Below are 21,123 nucleotides of genomic sequence, written 5' to 3'. Positions count from 1 at the left end.
CATTTAAGAGATGCGCACCAACTTCTCGACAGAATCAGGACACGGTCTCTTACACTAGCTGAGGAAAACAGTATGCTCAGAACAAGAGAAGCGAACATGCAAGATGAATATGATCATCTCTTTAAAGACCTTCAAGATGCAAAACTAAGAGCAGATGATGCAGAGCATGGACTTGAAGATGTATCTAGAAACTTGAAAGAAGCTGAAGCGGAACGAGATGGACTAACACTCCAAATGGCAGAGGCCTCCAATGAGGTCCGAAGTGTCACATTTGAAAAAGAAAAGGTGGAAGATGAATTAGAAGCCGCCAGAGATGAGATCATGGAGCTGAAAGCCAGATTGGAACTTCAAGACACAACAATCCAAAGGCTACGGGAAACTCCAAGGGCAGTGAGAGGCCGACCGGAAGACAACAGTAGAGAAGTACAGGCCCTCGAAGAGCAAATCAAAGGACTACAGCATTCTCTTAAGTCTGAGCAACAACAAAGGACTCTTTTAGCTGAAGATTTTGTAAGAGAAGAAGAGAAGCTAAAAGCCAACAACGAGGAGTTAAGCCAACAACTCGCGGAGCTTCAAGAATTGCTGGTCGATAATGCAGCTACAGCTACTCAAAAGGAAGTAGATGTACAAAGACATCTGCAAGAGCTCCAAGCAGAACCGAGCACGGGGGAGACAGAGATGAGTGCTCAAACAGAGCACATGCAAATACCAGAAGGGGCTGAAGACCCTAAGCCTATTGAGGAAGAGATGCAGTAGAAAGAGGAAAAGGAACACGCTCTAACAGCTGAAGAGGAGGCCCGATTACAGCATCTGATAGAACAAACTATAGCAGAAGATCACAAAGCCGCCATAGAATGGGAAAAAAGAATTATCCACTCATTGGATGCTCAAGGGATCGCCACATCAGTCTTAAGAGAAGAGTGGATGCAACCAACACTTCCATATCCTCTTTTAAAATACGAAGTCCAAGCAACCAAAAAGAGAATTCAAGCCGAAGAAACAGTAGCCATATACGAAGGAGATCTACAAAGCAATGCAAATGTGAAAAGAATTGTAGATTCTCAACCCAAATGGAGAAAAGCCTGGCTCATCAAATATCCGACAGATTTGAAGAATTTGGTGGAAGCACCTAAGGCTATAAGGGATGATTGTGCCTACTGCCCAGTGCCACGTGTCAGATCATGATCCAATCATCTCAGATTATTGAGAACACACGCAACATGGCTAAATTACCCATCATTGCCACCACCTAGTGCAGGAGAGAGAATAAGCGCAGCCTATATGGTGAAAACCCTAAAGGGCACCATTAGGATATTCACTGGCTCTCCTGACCTAGCGTGCATCATGCTAAGAAAAATATGCAAAACCTTACTGGCTTGTCTTGAAGTGTTCGCGTCCTCCAAAGTGACTGACTCAAGTCTACTATCAACGGGCGACACATTCGCCAAGATGGTCTTCGACCTCTCAAAGCAGCCATCACCTGAAGTGTTGCATCTACTCTATCAGAGAGTTATTGTTTTGCTGAGCTATCATATGCAGGCATTCGAAGAGGCGTTTCATACAAGATTTTTCACTTACGATAGCAAGATTTTCGCCCTACTATCAATCTGGGGAATGTAAGATATGAATCCTATCTCAAATTGATAAAGCCACCAGGCTTCCATTAGCAGCGGGCATAACACGATGGCCTAGGCGGCAAGTCAAGCAGACAAAGATCATGTCAAGGACGACCTGAACGCGGAAGGGGGGAGTGTTGACCTACAAATCAACCGCATCCGAAATCCCATTTTTCTTGTACTATTCACACGATAAGCTTAAATGTAATTAATTCTTCAGGTTCCAGATAATTTTCGGCACATATGTCATTGTATTTGCTACTCAACAACACCCGTGATAGGAAGTAGAATTTATTTTGATGAGATGACACCTCCAAGGCAGAGGTATAAAAGCCAATCTTTTGTAAACCTAAAGGTCTTCTTTTTTATCATTTTTTGGGAGTTTATCTAAATGTACGATGACTGCGTACTGTGTGTGAGAGTGAGAGAGGTCTTCTTCCCTTCCCCTTGCATGCTATGACTACTACATTGTGGAAGTGACTATGCCATCGTGTTAGCAACGACGAGAGCTACGCTTCGACGCCAAGCTTGAGCGGTTTCACTCTCTTCGCGAAGAGCTCTTCTGTGAGCTTCCGAGTGAGTTTTCTCTCTATTCGTGTGTCCGTTTTGTGATTGCTTTATGTCACTGCGTTCACGGCGAGTAGAACTACACTTTAGGACTAAACATTTCCTGATTCGACGACCTGTAAATTTCGGCCTGTCTTTATACACGATTTCTGCACCATATGTTTACAGGTTGTGGATTAGGTTAGAAACTTCAGGGAAGTGTCCTCTAGGTGTGTAGAGTAGGATCCTTGAGTTTCGTGACGAATTAACAATGTTTGACCATGTTTCGGTGAACGGAAGTGTTGTAGGAAAGATTGCAGTTCAGTATGATTAGAGTGCTTTAGAATGATTTCCTTTGGTAGTGATTGTCTAGAGAAGGTCGAATAGTTGAGTGACAATCAACTATTTGTTTCCATGCGTCTGCGGATCAACTCCGTCCTAGGTTGACAACTTGTTGTTGGCTTGGTTCTCATTGTATTAGCGTCTACGAGCAGTGTTTCTGCACGACAACACACACCTCTCTGTCACTGCACCACTCTTGGGGGGTAAGCTTTGTGGCAAGCTCGAGTGTAGGTCGACCCCCCTATATTACTATCATCCAACTGGTGGAAGCCAACTCAAAATGGAGCGTAGGGCCCGTGAGAGTGGACCACATTATAGTACCCCAAGTGTATTGTCGAGCTGTGGAAAGGGCCGAAGAACCCGAAGCCAAACTTGATGTGCCATGGGACAGTCCCATAGACAGTGCCGCTGACTCTCCAAAGGATGGCCACAAGCTACCGAAAAGCCATTGTGTACTAGCCAACTCCCAACTCCTGTAGCTCTATGCACAATTAACCACTGTAACAAAGTGACTCTCCTCGGCACTCCGGAGACCCACAACCGCTCTCGAAAACTTGACAAGAACTCAATTGTGAGACCCTCCTCCTACCAATGGAGTGTTGCAACAAAATAAGCGCCTCCCCGTGCTGCTAGTATGTGGCACCCCATACAAACTGTGTACTGAAAGAAGGGGATCCTAGGGTGATCGACTGAGGAGAAGGGGTCTCTCAAGAACCACTCTCCAAGGTCCCACTGACTCGTGTCAAAGGACACCTCTCCCAAGCCCAAGGCCACCACAGGTTTGTCTCAAGATTTGCTCGGTCAAGATCTATGACATAGGTCCTCCCACAAATGCCCAAAACTTGTATCCTATGAAAGCAACACTCTGAAACTTGTGGAGCCTCTACTAAAACTCCGTGAAGGCAACCCTCTCCCAGAACATGGGTACGGACTTCGAGCAACCCCCATGCATCTAGGAGCTATTGTCTCTAAAGGGATGAGCCAATCAATTGGTAAAGCCGCTGTAATGTCCTTGCATGCACCTCCCTCATGCCTCATAGCTGGAACCTATGAGCCTCCTCGGACAAACTTGAAAACTGGAGACAATCATCGAGTGTGGGTTGGACGCTCTGCCTCAGGGCCCCAAGAAACATGAGGCCTAGACAGTTTATAGAATTTAAATGAGGACGATGCAACCTCCCATTCATATTTACATATGGCTCTCTCCTTTATGGGGGGGGACACGAGCATGCAAGCACGTAATGCATTTTTCACGATCTTTTGAAGACTATGTTTACACATTTATATTACTAATCGATAATTCTCAAATCCTTCAATGTTAGGATGTTTGATATACTCTATACAAGCACCTGAGATGAACCTACATTGTAAAGTTGAGGTACACTACTAGCTTTCCATTGCAACGTAATATACTCAATGACAATTTATAAGTGGACCCTTGTTGCAAGATTGTCTATGAATTGAGTTTGAATTATTCCCTAGGTAATCATGGCTAACTAGTTATTTTGTGTGTTGAATTGTCAAGCACAGCTAGCAAAGGGAGGAGATACAGAGTTAAGGATACAAAGAAGGCGCAATAGAACTTGAGCCAAAAGGTCGAACTAGCAAAGCATTTGAGACATTCAACAATAGGGTTCCAAGACATCCATGCCCATTCACGCCCAAGCTTTTTCCATCATAAACAAAGGCAAAGGTGGTCTTGGTGCCGTCCACACATTATCTAAAAATCATTGGCACAGGTATTGGCCATGATTTGTCTAAAAATTGAGGAGCAACTACTGCTTGCCTTAAATGAGGCTGGCTTAACAAAGCTATACTGATAGTAAGAGGTTATCCAAGGAAATTGGGTTGACTGCAGTGTTTGCGTATGGCCGGTGTTTTGTAAATCTTCCCTTACTTATTAACATTCATAGGTTGATATGCTTTACACACAAGGGAAAAGATAACTCTCTACAGCGCACAAAGTTTTGAGAATTGCCCAAAAGAGACTCAATAGGCTCCAAAAGCGTTCACCAGGCAGTTCATACTTCGATGGGCAAACATGGATTGAAGGGCATACGTGGACCTTGCAAGATTTCAACGACTAAACCAGCCTAGAGACTTAATTCTTTTGAAACCCAGAAGCTACCATCACATCCTTTTACAAAACCAACAACAATAATCTACCATAAAATCATAGAGAAAAACTATCCACTTGTTTGCCAAACCCCAACATTTCCTTTAACATAACCCCGACATCTAATTTGCCATTAAGTTTTGGTCACCAATGAGGGGGAAACCTCTGAAGGGTAGAATTAACAAAGAGCCACTGGTTGTGATACAAGCCCTGGATGTGAAACATCTTTTTCAGTAACTCTGGATGTTTCAAGCACACGATCAACATGTACGTACTGCTAAAACACATTGCATGACTCAAAATGAAAATGTGAAGACAAATAGCTGTTCTATGAAAGACCTCTGAGGCAGCAACAGCGTACTGAAACAATAGATTAGACCCGGATGTCTGGGAGAGCCCATACCGTCTTGCCGTTAGATACGGAAGACAAATAGCTGTTCTTTAAAAGACCTCCGAGGCAGGAATGGTGGACCGAAACAATACATTAGACCCAGACGTCTGGGAGAGCCCATACCGTCATATACAGAATGGATCCTTTATAAAACTTCTGAGTAGTTCTGCACGCTGCCATGTGTACTGTAAATCAGCATCCCTGCCATAAGTTCTGAATGTGTAAATGCTGGGTTTATATTTTAAAAGAATGCTCGACAATGAAGTTTGTGGGAAGTTTTTATTCATTTCTCTTGGTGAAAGTATCTCACTCATGGGTCCCCCAATTATAAAGAGCTTCAGCAGACTTTAATGGGCCATAGAATGTGAAGCTGCTTCAAAAAAATGCCTTTCCTCTTCTGATTAAAAGCCACTTTCTCATGGGATGTGAGCTTTGATAATCTTTCGCCTCCAAGTGGCTGTCTCTGGATCAAAACAAAGCTCCCAAGTTGGCCAGTAATGAAGGTCTTGTTTCATAGTGAGCACCCGTGGCTTCCCATTCAAATAAACAGTCTTCACCCGGACAAATGTTCCATGATCCAGTTCCTGTCCAGACGACAAGAGAAAAGCTTTAACCATGCAGCCGCATCTAATAAAAGTTCATGTCATGCTGACAATTTGTATACATAGATGAATCTGGGAATAGCAGAGATTCATTTTTGAAGAAGGTGCAAGGCATAACAAACCAACAGCTTGACCATGCATAATATATATTCACTAAATACCACCATAGATCCAATAATGGGTATAGAACTAGGTATCAGAACACGCACACGCACGTGTGCATACACCAATACAAAGATTTGCGTACTGATTTTTTGTCATGGGTCTAGAAAGGCTTACTCAACCACCATGAAGCCTGGCGAGTCAGAAATTATTAATACAACAAAAAAGAAATTGATGGATCATTGCAGCACTATAGATAGAAAGCATTAGCACAATATCAAAACAGTCGTAACTTGGACATGAAGTTCACAAAATCTGCACATCCACTATTCAAATATACCCTTTATAGAGCAATCAGACCTTCAAATGAGGTGCAAGGCGAGACTATGAGCGCACGGAATCACTAGCGCATGGTCAAAAAAACTTGAAAGTAGTCCTTGCCAAGATGCATATTGAACCACCCATGTCACAAATATGGTCACTAGCGCAGAAACGATCTATCCTAGATGGATTTACGCCCCCTACTTTGCGGTGAGAGAAAAGAGAGAGAGAGAGAGAGAGAGAGAGAGAGAGAGAGAGAGAGAGAGAGAGAGAGAGAGAGAGAGAGAGAGAGAGAGAGAGAGAGAGAGAGAGAGAGAGAGAGAGAGAGAGAGAGGCTACCTGAAAGCCTGCATGCTGCCATACATCCGAGATCCTTAAAGTCATACATACAGACTCCCAAGAAGCCAGCTTAGCATCGTGAACGGTCATCTAGCTGCCTCCAATCCTATCCGAGGGGTCCTTAAGCATGTTGAAGTCCCCCCAATGCACCACTACTCCGTATGAGGTAAGGACTCCACAATATGTGACCGAAACTCAGCCGTGCACTGGCATGGTTGGGCGCATAAATGTTCAAGAAGCCCACAAGGCGACCTTGAACCTGCATGGTGACCCATTGTGCCTTGCCTGGCACAAGAATACCTCTACCCACAATGGCATGCTGCAATACTCATACATACACCTCCCTGGATGCCACCAAGCCCAAAAGCACCTAACCAAAATGTCTCATAGCGGCAACGCAAGATCTGTCCACAACGCCAAATACGGCTATCACAAAGGTGGTGCTCTTGAAGCATAAGAATAATTATCATGCCACCCACTAGACATCTTTGAAGCTCCTATCTCGAGCGACTCCTCTGCTGTAGAAATTGGGGTCCACCTAGGCCTTGCACATGTCCACAAAACAATCCTCATGGGGTCAGTGAGAGAAAACCGCTGCTCCTGCGGTAGCCAATCTAGCAATCTTCGAGCCGGCTTGGATCGGGAGTAATCCGCATCCGAGCCACCTCGAAAAAGCCATGTCTGAATTGACTATCCAACCCATGCCCAAGAAGAGCATGCAGACCGTAGGGCTACATCCTCTGTCCAAGAATCCTCATGTACAAATACATAGCACAGAACACTTTGGTTATCTGCAAAAAAGTATATCACAATGTATCTACAACCAGCTGCATCAGGCAACGCCACACTGAACTAGGCTAGAGGCTAAAGTGTCTGTAGCAAGTATGTCGCTCCCAGATCCGCTGTGTGGTGCGAGAACTCAAGAGTCTGGAACTCGAGCCAATCAAGGACTGTATGCAAAGTCCACTCTATGTGATCCCTACTAGACAATGGAAAGGAAAAACCAACCGTTGTATCTAAGGCCTCGGTACCTCGGGCAGCCAAAAGGAGAACAAGTACTCTTAAACCTACTGCCTCGAGGTAAGGGGATGAGTCGCCTAGAAACCGCCTGATGTAACAAATTGCTGACGTGTCAAAGCCCTGAAGAATGGAGTCAACTTACAGATGCTGGCCGGGCCTAAACCCTAAGAAGAACAAGTAACAGAAGAAGAAGTCCTACCAACTTATGGGGACCCCGTCCAATAGGGCCCAAGTGACAAAAGGATTGAAATTAAGCAGGACTAGCACATGCGCAAAAACTGATGACATGGCAGATTTTTGAAAATTGCGCTGACATGATGGCGTGGCAAGCTGTACGGATTTCCCCGTTTTGCGTTGGCTGATGACGTGGTACGTTGTACGGATTTCCGTCATTTACGCTGGCAGCTTTTTGGCTTTGCTTTTGGACCAGATGCTTTTGAGTTTGAAGGCTTTTTACTATAAACTGCTTTTCAGGCCAAGGGCCTTTAAATATGAGGTTAGGGCTCATTCTCTGGCATGCTTCCTGGAGAAGGTGCAGAGTCTGGAGTATCGGCTTGTATTATGCTGATGCAATATAAAGAAATACCGAAAGGGGAGCCAAGGTTACTCTCTGGGGTGGAATTCCGCCACTCCATGTCGTCTGTCGTCTCTCTCTCTCTCAGTTCAGTTGTTATTGAAGTGCTAAAAGTATGTTTCATTTTTTTCTTTTCTATTGGCACGTGGTGCCCGTCTTGTGACACCTGAAATGACAACTTGGTTTCAGCTACATGGTTTTAGTATGGACAGACTGCCACCCTTCCAGTACTTCCTAGATGCACCCTCCTTGTCCCTTATACGAACCAAGATTACACGTGTCATAGACTTGGACACCCCAAGCCGAAGATTGAGAGCAACACACGTAAAAGGAACTAAAAACAACTGAACTAAACCGAGAGAGAGAGAGAGAGAGAGAGAGAGAGAGAGAGAGAGAGAGAGAGAGAGAGAGAGAGAAATGAAATGAAATGAAATGTTATATTAACGTCTTCAAAAGGCCAAAATGACCTATGAGACCAATCAGTTACAAAATAGTGAATCTAATACCATGTCTGGGTACAAAAGAACTAGAAAAGAACTAGAAGTGGAACAAAATACTACTACTACTACTACAATCTAAAACTACGTGGGTGTAGCAGCTGATACAATAGGTACCCGGTAAACTGGATGTAACAGTGTGTGAAACAAAGATGGAAGAAATGGTGAGGATCCATCCTCATCTGCACTCTGGATGTCGAGAGAGAGAGAGAGAGAGAGAGAGAGAGAGAGAGAGAGAGAGAGAGAGTTCCGCGCCCTGCACTGGCCCCAAAGACTAGTGTCCCTTCTCAGTATTTCTTTATTATTAAGCTTCAACAAGTGCAATGTTCGAGGGTCCTCTCTAGCAAGCTGTCACAAACCGGTGACGTGGCTGTCCTAGACACACACACACCTGCCCTGCTGAAATGCTGACATGGCGCAGTGACGTGGCAACGGTCCCGAAATTTGCGCTGCACGCTGACGTGGCACTGCTATACGGACCCCCGTAAATCATGCCGCAAAAAGCACTGGCAGGCAGTACGGAATTTCAGCTTTTTCGATGAGAAAAAGCAGGGGAATTTCCTACGCAAGGCTTGATGAAAATCTACGCAAGTTGCTTTAATTTACTAAGCAAGCTTGTGAGAGGACTTGCTTTTATTTTTGAATCCTTTTTATGGGCACCTTTTGGGGCTCTACTTTAAGCAACCCTTGTAAATCTATAAATTAGTGGCTTGGGCTCCCACTTCTGAGAGCATCTGGACGCACAGTCTGAGAGTGAGACCCTCCCAGTCCCTTGTACTTTGAGCACAGATTTATTACAAAAAGAAATACCGAAAGGGGCGCCAATCTTTGGGGCCGTGTCGAATCAATTGTGAACTCTAAACTGTTTTGAAGTGAAACATTGCTGTGTCGCGATAGAATCTTGACTTGGAGTGTCCACGTTTGTTACAATGGTATCAGAGCGCGGCCGATTTCTCTTGTGCCGGGAAATCCGATCCTTTTTCTAGTGACACTTATGGATTCAAATAGACATTAGTCGACTTCCTCTGCATCTGCGGATGCGGGAAGAGATCACGAGGAAGGTTCTCACGAGGAGTACGACCCGCATCGGCCTACTCAGGCGGAGATTGAAGAAATGGAGCGTCGACAATTAGTTGACGATGCAGCAAAGATGATGATAAATTTTGCGAAGGACCCGAAATTTGCAAAATTTTTGACCCAGACTTCCTTCGAGGAGCTGCACTCACAGTGGCGGGAAACCGCGGAGCCACCCCTCAACCGGTACTCAAGAAACCTCCTACTCCGAGGATGTTTACAGAGCAGGAATTGGAAGAGGTGGTTGATACATGAATTACCCAGCTTTTTGATGTGAATAACAAAGCCAAAAAGCACCACAAAAAGCAGAAGAAAGGAACTAACTTCCCGAGTTATTTGGGTCGTCAATCTGCTTTTGCCTCAGCAAGAAAGCAGAAAAAGCATGTCAGATTTGAAGGAGTATCTAGTTCTTGTTCTTCTTCTTCTTCTGACAATTCTTCTAGCTCTTCTGACTCGAGCGAAGAAGACAGAAAAGAGAAAAAGCGAAGCAAAAAGAAAAGCTTCAGAAAGGGCAAGAAAAAGGCAAAGAAGCCTAGATTTTGCCCAGTTTCTGACAGTCCTACAGAGGACTCGCCTTCAAATAGCTCGGATTCCGATGATCACAGATTTTATGCAAAGAAGAAGAATTTCTATAAAGCCAAGCAGTATGACTTTCTGGAGGATAAAAGCAAGAAAGTTCAAGAACTTAAAGAAGGTGGACAGTTAATTAATTTTTACATTATTTCTGGATTCCGAGACGCTTCGAGGGCTTTGGCCTTCATACAGCAATTTGACACAGCTTTCTTTGGAGGGCATTACTCAGAGCACTCCAAGATTCGGAGGGCTACCTCTTACTTCAAGGACAGTGCTCGAACATGGTGGTCCACTCTGCTATTGAACAAGAAAGCGCCAGTTAAATGGCTGAAATTTAAAAGGCTTTTTATTTCTTCTTGGTTGACTCGGGAGTACAAACACGACATACGAACTGCTTGGAACCATCTTCGGATGACCAAGAAAGATACCTTTGACGCATATTGCGAGAGATTTTGGAGCTCTTTTCTGCATTTAAGAAGATCTCATTTAAAGAACAGACCGAGCGGTTTACCTTGGGACTTCCTACGGACATCCGAGATCACTGCTTAGAGCAAAAGTCAGATTCTATTCAAGAACTGATGAGTCATGCGAAACACGGCTTTGTCATACACTCAGGCAGTTGACTTACCCCACAGATGAGATCTTGACGCAGAAAATAGAACAGACTTCTAAAAATGAAAGTAGAAAGAAGAAGAGCCCCCAAGATCAGAAAGATAAGGATGCACGACCCCGGATCACTCCTCGGGAAAGAGCCAGCTACATCAAAGAGGGGAAGTGTTTTGGATGCGGGGAAACAGGACACATCTCCGCGAAGTGCCCTAAAAAGGCACCGAAAGAACAGGATGAAGAAAGGCTAGAGAGTTCGAAAGCAGTTGAGGAACGTGGCACAAAAGGCAGATGAAAGCAGAACTGCTACCACATTGCGTGAGGCCCGAATCGAATCAGATGAATGAAAGTGCAAAATTTTGCCGCATTTAGGGCAAAGTGAAAGATCAGGAAGCCCTCATTTTTCTTTGATGGAGGAGCCAAGAGCCACTTTTTTTCACTTGAATGGGCGGCTCGATTTGGGATTACGCTCGACAAGCTGAGGCCATAGGCGGAGGCAGTTCTAGGGGCACCCGGAGGGGATGTTGCCATTACACCGATCATTAGCAAACTCCGTTTGCAATGTCAGGGGTGTTTAGGGCACAAGGACTTCTATGTAAATCCCTTGGGAGGTTGTGACGTCCTCTTTGAACTCCCTTGGTACCACAAGAACAATGCCGTGGTTGACTATTGGGCCGAGAAAGCGACTTTGACAAATGAAGGGCACAGCCATTGTACTTGATGAAATTCAGTTTCTTTACTTCATGTTCTGGAGAGAACTGAATGATGATTGAAGGTCTAATATGTTTTGACCTCAAAAAAGTCCACACTCATGCCGATTGCTTTTCAAAGGCCCTGCCAAGCGAGTTGCCATCAGCTCGTCTTGAGGATCATACCATTGATTTGATACTTGGAAGCACACCACCAAACCAGCCACCTTACCGTGTAAGCCGAGCCTAGAGATACACTTTTTGGGACACATTGTCTCAACAAGCAACAGAAGTGCATATGGACCCGGCCAAGATAGAGACTATCCGTGATTGGCCTGATTTGAATCTAAGAGGTTCAGTTAGTGATGACTAGAATTAAGTACCAGATTGAAACAGAGAACTGAACTGGAATAATGTACTCAAATGGAAGACACAAACTGGAAGAGTGGGAATGGTATTATAGATTCAGATTAGTAGTGACGGGGCAAAGCGAGCACGGACCCCGACGGCCTCTAAAATGCCAGGAGCCGAATGCACGCCTCGAGCCGGTCACGATAAAGCAAAGAGGGGGCCCCACCTAGCTTTGAGCGGCTAGGATGCAGACATCAGTGATTTGAAATATCACGAACTTACACACAGAAAGAGAGAGAGAGAGAGAGAGAGAGAGAGAGAGAGAGAGAGAGAGAGAGAGAGAGAGAGAATAGATAGAATAGACAGGTGATGAAAGCCCTCCGGGGTGTGAGGGAGAATTACTTCTTGCCGTATTTACAAATGATCTTCTTTCCGATGAGGTGGCACACCGTGGTGATAGAGAGATAGAGGGAGAGGTAGTGAACCTACTTGGTGCGTTCTCTAGAGACGACTCGTTGATGTGAAACTTGCTACCAAGAATGTGTGTGTGTGTGCATCAACCATTGGAGTGGAGAGGTGGGCGTAGCTCCCTTCACATGATGCAATTCCCAAAACAAACCATTACACTAAATCCCCCCCATCTTGTGATGCGAACATTGCCAATTCCTCCCACTAAAACTCTACCAAGTGTTGACCTCTCATGAGTTGCCCCCCCCCGATAGTGACCTCTCAGTGCCTTTTTATAGGTGCTGTCCATGAAGTTCGAAGCTTCTTGGGCTTATGTTCTTACTACCGGCGGTTCATCAGAAAGTTTGCAGAGGTTGCTTACCCTTTGCCTATGTTGGCACAGAAAGGAGTCCCTTTCTCGTGGGGACCCACAGAGGTGACTGCCTTTCGGAAATTGAAACAGAATTTGACTACAAGACCAGTTTTGACTTTGCCGGATTTGCAGAAGTCGTTTGAAGTATATTGTGATACTTGTGGTCGTAGTCTGAATGCGGTCTTAATGCATGAAGGCCATGTCATTGCCTATGAGAGCCGATTCTTTTCAAGACCGGAATTGACAGTACAAATCTGAGAGACATAGCTTTTGGTGGTTATCCATGCTCTTACTCAGTGGCGACCGGAGCCGATTTTACGGTTTTCACAAATGGTTGGAGTTTACGCTACTTGTCACAGAAGCAACTATCGGAAAAGCAGATGCGGTGGGAAAACATGTGGTAGCACTTTTACTTCCGGATTGTCCAAGTGCAAAGACAGAAGAAATTGGTGGCAGATACTTTGTCCCGGAAGCCACTGGTTCTGGCTATTTCCGTGATACATCAAGCTTCGAGGATATGGTCGGTCAATACGCTACAAATACAGATTTTTGCAGATGTATTCAGTTGAATACAGAATGGGGAGGTAGTAGTGGAATATTCCATTCGGGATGGCTACTTGAAGGAAACGTTTTTGTACATTACATAGCCGTTGAAGGAAAAGGTTCTAACCGAATGCCACTGTCCATCTTTTACGGGTCACCGCGGCATTGTTACCACCTTGAGAGGTGTGGAGAGATACTTTTGTTTGGCCGAGACTCAAGAAGGATATGGACGATTTCGTACGCAGTTGCTTGGTATGCTAGAAGGTCAAGTTTTAACAGGCATAAAGCTCAGGGATTGTTACAGCCTTTACCCATACCCACCCCCCCTGGAAAAGTATTGCAATGGATTTCATTTTTGATCTCCCGAAAACACAGCGTGGGCACAATTATTTATTGCCCAGATATTCAGATTACATGGCATGCCTGAGACGATTGTCTCCAGATTCACGAGTTTGTTTTGGAAGGCTATTTGGGAGAACATTGGCACGAGGTTGCAGTTCCCGTCATCGTTCCACCCGCAGACTACCGGGCAATCAAAGATCGCTAATTCAATGCAGAGACAATGTTTCCTAAAAAGTGCATCTCGGGCAAGCAAAACTAGCTCTTTTCTACATTAACCACTAGTTTGTGTGTCACAAATTGATGACATGGCATGGCGGCTATCACAAACTGCTGACTGTCAAGCCACTGAAGAACGGAGCCAACCTACAAATCCTGGCCGAGGAGCCTAAACCCTAAAAGAAGCAGCAGAAGAAGTTTTACCAGCTTACAAGACTCCGTCCAATGGGGGCCAAGTGACCTAAAGGGATTAAATAAAGCAAGACCACACACACAACGTAAAAATTGATGACGTGGCAGCCTGTATAGAAACCCGGATTTTCCGCTAAGATGCTGACGTGACAGATGTACGGACGTTTGCAATTCACGCTGATGACATGGCAACTGTATGGATTTCCGCAAAATGCATTGGCTACTTTTGGACTAGATGCTTTTGAGTTTGAAGCTTTTCATGTAACTGCTTTTGAGGCCAAGGGCTTTTAAATATGTGCCAAGGGCTCATTCTCTAGCATGCTCCGTGTGGAGGTGCAGAGTATGGAGTACCGTTTTGTACTGAGTTGAAGCAATATAAAGAAATACCGAAAGGGGCGCCAGAGTTTGGGGCCAACGCTCTCTTGGGGTGGAACTCGGCCACTCCTTGTCTCGTGTCTCTCTCTCTTTCAATTCTATTGTTATTTGAAGTGCTTAAAGTTGTTCAATCCGTTCTTTTCCGTTGGCAAGTGGTGCCCGTCCCCGTGACAGTTGCTTGGATGTACTCTGGACAGAGGGAGGTCCAAACCCTAGTGAAAGATGCAGATAAAGTTTTACCAGCTTACAAAGCCTAGCTGAGAGACCTAAATTAAAGAACTTGAAGCTCATAAGTTGTACCAATTTATGATACCCCAGCCGAGGAGCCTAAAACCTATTTCAAAATAAAGCGGGACCCAATCGCGTGGAGATACTGAGGTCGCAACGCTATCCGGACGACCCGCGATTTGCATTGGCTGCTAACATGGCACATGTATGGATTTCCGCCATTTGCGCTGGCAACTTTTGGCGCTAGGGTTTGGGACCAAGATACTTTTGAACCTCATGCTTTTGGGCATCCCTTGTACTATTTATAAGAGCCCCTGGGGCCTCACTTTGGAGAGCATCTTGACACAAAGTCTAATAGCAGAGGACCCTCGGGAATTGTAACTTGATGTGACAATAATAAAGAAATACCAAAAGGGCTAGTCTTTGGTGGGGTCAGTGCTTCTGGGCATGGAACTCCGCCGTGCCGTGTTGACTCTCTCTCTCTCTCTCTCTCTCTCTCTCTCTCTCTATTAAAGTTCAAGGATTTTGAAGTTTCTGTTTGAGTGTTGCTATTGATTTCTCACTTGAATTGTCCAAGCCTATTATAGTGGTATCGAGCACAAAAAGATTCTTCTTCTACAGAGGGTTCAATTGATACCACTGTAACAGTCTTGGACACCCCAAGTCGGAAATCGGGCACGACACACGATAGAATCTGTAACAAACTTGGACACTCCAAGTCAAGATTCTACCGCAACAAAGTAGAGCTTCAAAACAGTTCACAATTCACAATTGCTTCGACACAGCCCGGCGGAGTTCCGTGCCTAGAGATATTGGCCCCAAAGACTGTCGCCCCTTTCGGTATTTCTTTGTGTATTAAATCTGTGCTCAAAGTAGAAGGGAATGGGAGGGTCTCACTCTCAGACTCTGCGTCCAGATGCTCTGCAGAGTGGGAGCCCTGCCCACACTTATAAAGGTTTACAAGAGATGCCAAAAGCAGAGCCCCAAAAGCTGAAAATCAAAAGCTCTCAAGCTTTTTCCAAAATAAAGCAAATTTTCCCCAAAGCTTTTACTAAAAACCTGCGTAGAGTTTTTGTCCTTCAGCCTTGCGTAGAAAAAGCACTGCCGTAGAGAAGGTGCAGGGTTCCCAGCTATACAGGGCATGAGAGGGGTGCAGAGCATGTGTCAGGACATCTCAGAGTCAGTTCCAGCTGAGTGGCTCACGCCTCTCGAGCCAGTAGCACCCCGGTGGATGGGAGCCTTCACACGACTGGAGGTTCTCGTTTCAGTCAGGGCTTGCTCCGAGACTGTCCCAGCCCTGTTCTTCGAGCTTCAAGGTGGGGGACGACTACAACGAGTTGTAGTAGAGGCCCCGCAGGTAGCAGAGTGTTGTTTCCAGAGGATCCGAGTTGTGGGCATCTGTGGGAGGACTTGCGTCATAGACCCTGACCCAGCAGCTCTTGAGATTGGACACTGGAGGCTATGGGCTTGGGAGTGTTGTCCACTGGCACGAGTACAGTGGGATCCTGGCGAGTGGCTATGGAGGGACCCCTTCTCTTCTGCAGACCGCCCAGGAGTTCCCTTCTTTCAGTACACTGCTCGGCTTGGACGTCATATACTTGCAGCACAGAGAGAGGCCCGCCCCGCTGCAGCACGTAATTGGCAGGAGGAGGGCCTCACAGCCGTGTTCTTGGCAGCCTTTTGGCAGAGGCTATGGGACTCTAGACAGCCGAGGCGCGTCACTTTGTTTCAGTGGTTGGTTGCCCACAGAGCCACAGCAATAGGGAGTTGTCTTGTGCATGGTGGTCTCTCGGCCACATGTGTAGCCTGTGACCAGTTGGTGGAGAGTCAACGTCACTGTCTTTGGGACTGTCCCTCGGCCCAGCAGGTGTGGCTACGAGTTCTTCGGCTGATGCCTGCTCTCTCCACGGCTCGACAGTACACTTGGGGGGCAGCGGCCTGGTCCACACTCACGGGCCCGGCACTTCAGTTTGAGCTATCTTCCACCAGCAGGATGATAGTGATGTAGGGGGGGCGACCTACACTCTAGCCTGCTATAGAGCTTACTCCATAGGAGTGGTGCAGTGAGAGAGAGGAGTGTTGAGAGCTCATCAGTGGCCTGACACTTTGGTTCATCTGGCGGGCCCGCTGTTTCCGCATCTTTGAGGCTCGCCCTGTGCCACCAGCAGAGACTGTTCGTGACTTTTGGCTAGAGCTGATCCATACTCTCAGAGGATAGCTTGAGGGACTATAGGGTAGCTCTGACCGCATGCGGGAGCGCCGCGAGGCTTTCCTTCGACTCTGGCGCCCTGGGCCTTTCTACACCATAGTCCAGGGGGTGCTCAGATGGCACTACTGTCCACCTGTGTGGCTCTTCCCTCCTCCCGTCTCTTGATTTAGCCTCATTGTATATATGCTGTTTTTTCATTGGGAGAGTCTCCCCATCATGCTTCTTGTAGCCCTCTCTTGCAGAGGTGGATGTAGCCCTATGGGCAGTTTTCATTAACTAATAAAAGGATCTTTTCTTCGGGAAAAAAAAAAAAGCACTGCCGTACAGCCTGCCGTACGCAAACAGCCACGTATTCCGGTTTTCTGCAACCAGCCAACCAGCCATCCAGGGAGTGTTTGTGTGTATACTCTGCTGGTAAACCAGCCACGTCACCGGTTTGTGACATACCTCCCTCTTGAAAGCATAGTAATCTCCCTCGATTACGCCTGCAAAACAGACAGAAGCCATAAAATGTCTTAGGAACACACATCCAGCACATGTACCAATCGATAGTCACCTCACAGGACATCACAAGACAAATCACATTCAAAATTCATTTGGATCTCAGACCATGATTAATCGGCAACGTATTTAGCAATCGCATCTAGATCCACTCGGGACCTCATAGATGCCCGATTAACTAATCCTTATTGCAATCACGTTTATTGAGATCTTTGAAACCGAAATGCTGCATCATTTCGTCTATCAGTTAGACAAGTCAAGAACAAATCATTACCATATTATTTGGAATTCCAGTTCATAAAGTCATACAGCAAAATAGTGTCAGCTCACAGTATCCCTGAAACTCAAAAGAGACATCAATGACTTTAGTATCAAAAATCGAGGCAATTTGTTGAGAAAGGAGTGGAGCAACTCCCCTCTTGTGCATACCCACTGCACCAAATTCCGTTGAACTGAGTTCGGGGTTCAATTTTGGAATAGACTATGCTAAACCAAAAGCTTCACAATCTGAGGAGTATCTGCCAGGTCCTCTTGCTCCATCCACTTCGATCCAATGCGGAATAGTTCTTGAATTTAATCAAGAACCGCCTTATCATTTTACCTTTTACCTTTCTTTCTTTATGTGCCAAAATCTGTTCTGGAACAAGTATCTCCTCGTTTTCCTCCACTTCGGGTTGCTCATTAGGCTCCCTATCATCCGGCACATCGCCTTTAAAAGGCTTCAAGAGACTCACATGAAACGCATTGTGAATCCTCCAAGTATCGGGCAGCTTCAATCAAAAGGAGACATGATTTATCTTTTCGGAAATCTGCAAAGGTCCATAGTATCTCATGCTAAGCTTTGAAAAAAGCCGCTCCTTTCCCTTTTTCTTTCTCAGGCGTGCCTTCTCAAAACGTAAGAGCACCCAATCATTCTCCTTTAATTTCAAATCGCGACGATGTTGATCAGCTGCCTTTTTGTGTCTTTCTTGAGATTTCTGCAAAGCCTCCTGGACCTTGGCAAAAGCCGTGTCCAAGTCCTGCGTGTACTCGTCGGCTTCAAAAATTCTTATCTTTTGTGCTTAGGAAGGGTGGAACCTTTGTAGCACCTTCAATAATCTCAAATGGCGCCTTCCCTGTCGAAGAGTGTATCGTGTTATTGTAGGCAAATTCCACCAAAGGTAAATACTTTTCCCATTGAGACTTCCTATCCGAGGTGTAAGACTTCTGACTTAGCAATCTCTGATTGCCCGTCAGTCTGCACAGGTGGAACGATGACGAGAACTGCAACCTCGTGCCAATGTCCCAAATAGCCTTCCAAAACAAACTCGTGAATCTGAGGTCTCTGTCGGAGACAATCGTCTTAGGCATGCCATGTAATCTGAAGATCTGGGCCACAACCAATCTTGCTAAGCGATCCGGCTTGACTGTTTTCTTCACTGGAATGAAATGAGCTTGCTTGCTAAATCTATCAATAATAGTCCAGATACCATCGTGCCCACTGTGTTCTCAGGAGATCAAAAATGAAATCCATTGCAATACTTTCCTAGGGGCGAGTGGATATGGGTAAAGGCTGTAACAATAACTGTGCTTTAAGCCTGTCAAAATTGACCTTCTGGCATACCTCTCTTTCTCTCTCTCTTTTTTTTTTTTTGGAAAAAGTCAGGGCTGTATATTACTGAGTACAATATAATCCCCAACGGATGCCAAAATAGCCTATCACGTGGGGTGTACGAGCTGAATGTAAGGAGGAGAGCCACTACAGTGACAACTCGACTAGAACAATCGCATGGTGGTCGGTGTGATGAGTGGTGGAGAAACCACCGAGGAGGGGCATAATGCCACGTAATCTGGCCACCTGTAAGTGTGAAGAACAGTGGGGATCGGGCCCAACGCCGAAGAAAGGCAAATCCGCGAGCCTCGGTTGCTCGAGATGTACCTGAGGAAGAATCCCACTGCCCCCAAGTAAGAAATCCATGCTGAACACCTGCTCTGCTAAGTAGAAAGCAAACTGCAAGCCACACTGTATGGGAAGCTGAGCATGACCAAAGACAATGTGCGGGTGACTCAAGTAGTCGCAAAGGATAGCGAGTACATAACGGATCATGACCCATAGTAGCTAGCCAAGTCCCAATTGGAAGTCTCGCATGTGCAATCATCCACATGAAAAAATAAATACGACGAGCCGCATGTAAATCCCAGATGGTGGACCAAAACTGCTGCAGATAGGCATGGGAGAGGCCTGAATGTAACCAGAAACGCATACGAGTGGGCTGCTCTGGTTGCTGTCTCATCAATGCTAACCTACCAATCCTGACAGTGTACTCAAAGAAGGATACACTCTGGTGGGGTCAGAGTGAGGCCAATGCCACTCTCCTGGGTCCAATAAAGCTGAGATAGGGCACAACCCTCCCACACCCAAAGCCTCCAGAGTGCAGCATAAGCGGAAGCGAAACGGGGGCAACACAACGACGCTTCCCGCGGGAGCCAACTACTCGGATGGCCTCCCATCGAGCGCCGGGGAAGACAAGGTGCGGAGAGGTGGCATCATATGTCAATCTAGCATGAATCCCCTGAGAGTAGTCAGTTTCAACTGTGAACAGCATGGTGTCTAAACGAACTAATAAGAGAGTGCTCTGAGCAAAGAGGCCTTCCCAGCCACAATGGGGAGGCATATGAACTGTGCCTCGCATGACTGCATCCCACTGTGAAGGAACGGCGGAATCAATCTCAAGAAGTCTATCGGTCACCCCGTGACCAATGTCACAATGTTCTGCCACAAAATCTGCATCCAGCATACGTGTCTCATGAAACAACCGCATAGAGGCAGCAGGGCCAGTATCCCAAGCAGCCCAATCAATGTGAGTCCTCTCTCCAAGCTGACGGGGTGGATTAACCGAAGAATCAAGAAATGCAGCATTCCAAATGAGAGGCTGGCGCTCAATCTCCTCACGACATGAGGGAGGTGAGCGTATGATAGCTCGTCGCATGGAAACCCAAATCTGAAGGAGCGATCGGATGAAGGGTGAGAGGGTGGTGGTGGACAAGGGGGCATCCGTAAAGAGAAAACGATACCATGTATGCCAAGTATGACCATCTCTAGTGCCGAGTCGTGAAGTCACTGTGCAAAGAGCGGCCTGAAGAAGCATCTTCCAAGGTTCTTGGCAGGGAAAAAGACCCCGAACAATAAGCTTGGTAAGAAAAGGTGCGGCTCTGTAACTCTGGATCAATAATGCCAAGGCCTCCCTCTGACCTAGGACGAATAATCGTGGACCAACGAAGTCGAGCACGAGTATCAGTAGTCCCATCTGTGCCACTCCATAAAAAGTTCCGCACTCGTCGGCGGAGCTGAGCTATCACACCAGAATGTAACATCCAACAAGAGGCCGTATACCATACTGTAGCCAGAATGACTTGGTTGGCGACCAATGCACGGCCAGCCAACGCGACAGATGACGTGAAGATCAATGGCATAGCTTCCTGCGAATAGACTGTAGTACGGGTGCAAACTGCTGCTGTGAGGAAACATCAAATCCAACCTGAAAGCCCTGATATCTGCATGTCTGACCCAGCTACAGCCATGTGAAACCATCAGCTACCCCCCAAGTAGGTATGTCATCACTGCCAACCAATAACCCATAGGATTTATGCCAGTTAATGCGTGCACCATTGGCAATGCAAAAAACCTCTAGGGCCTCCCGCATGGCGTCAAGAGCAGCTAGCAAATAGCGCAACATGAGCATAGTGTCATCAACAAACTCCTGATCGATAAGGTCTGGAGCTGTAGGTACTAGCATGGTCAAGCCACGAAATGCATGGCTCTGAGCACGAAGAAAGTCGGACATAGTCTCTCCTACAAACAGATACACATATGTTGCTAAAGGACATCCCTAACGGACAGATCGAGAAAGCTCAAAACTGCGACTGACACGGCCACCAATAGTAATAGCATTGCTGGC

The 21,123-nt window shown here is 46.1% G+C and overlaps 3 protein-coding genes across 4 annotated transcripts in view; 2 read left to right on the top strand and 1 right to left on the bottom strand.

The window, feature by feature from the left end:
• Nucleotides 1-321: 321 nt before the first annotated feature.
• LOC147449995 (uncharacterized) lies at nt 322-756 on the top strand. Its single transcript, XM_086522765.1, has one exon. It carries the CDS (start codon nt 322-324, stop codon nt 754-756), a length of 435 nt encoding a protein of 144 aa, XP_086378891.1.
• A 4,015-nt stretch (nt 757-4,771) lies between these two features.
• The window catches only part of DEG7 (DegP protease 7), a 182,703-nt gene continuing 166,351 nt past the window's right edge, over nt 4,772-21,123 (bottom strand). For both annotated transcript variants that reach the window (XM_086522337.1, XM_086522338.1), the window contains exon 24: nt 4,772-5,595. In XM_086522337.1, the coding sequence (XP_086378463.1) occupies nt 5,428-5,595 (168 nt within the window). In that variant the 3' untranslated portion in view covers nt 4,772-5,427. The remainder of the gene's footprint in view (nt 5,596-21,123) is intronic.
• Nucleotides 14,792-17,285, top strand: LOC147449994 (uncharacterized). Its single transcript, XM_086522764.1, has one exon. The coding sequence runs from the start codon at nt 15,617-15,619 to the stop codon at nt 16,481-16,483; it is 867 nt and encodes a 288-aa protein (XP_086378890.1). The 5' UTR covers nt 14,792-15,616; the 3' UTR covers nt 16,484-17,285.

This window comes from Adiantum capillus-veneris, chromosome 10 (assembly GCF_014529385.1).
Source record: "Adiantum capillus-veneris isolate H3 chromosome 10, ASM1452938v2, whole genome shotgun sequence".
In the NCBI taxonomy this organism is placed as follows: domain Eukaryota; kingdom Viridiplantae; phylum Streptophyta; class Polypodiopsida; order Polypodiales; family Pteridaceae; genus Adiantum; species Adiantum capillus-veneris.
This window is presented reverse-complemented; position numbering and strand designations above follow the sequence as displayed.

Bases quoted from the DNA above. Each gene is read 5' to 3' on its own strand.
- LOC147449994 (XM_086522764.1), top strand. From the start codon at position 15,617: ATGAGAGGGGTGCAGAGCATGTGTCAGGACATCTCAGAGTCAGTTCCA.
- LOC147449995 (XM_086522765.1), top strand. From the start codon at position 322: ATGGAGCTGAAAGCCAGATTGGAACTTCAAGACACAACAATCCAAAGG.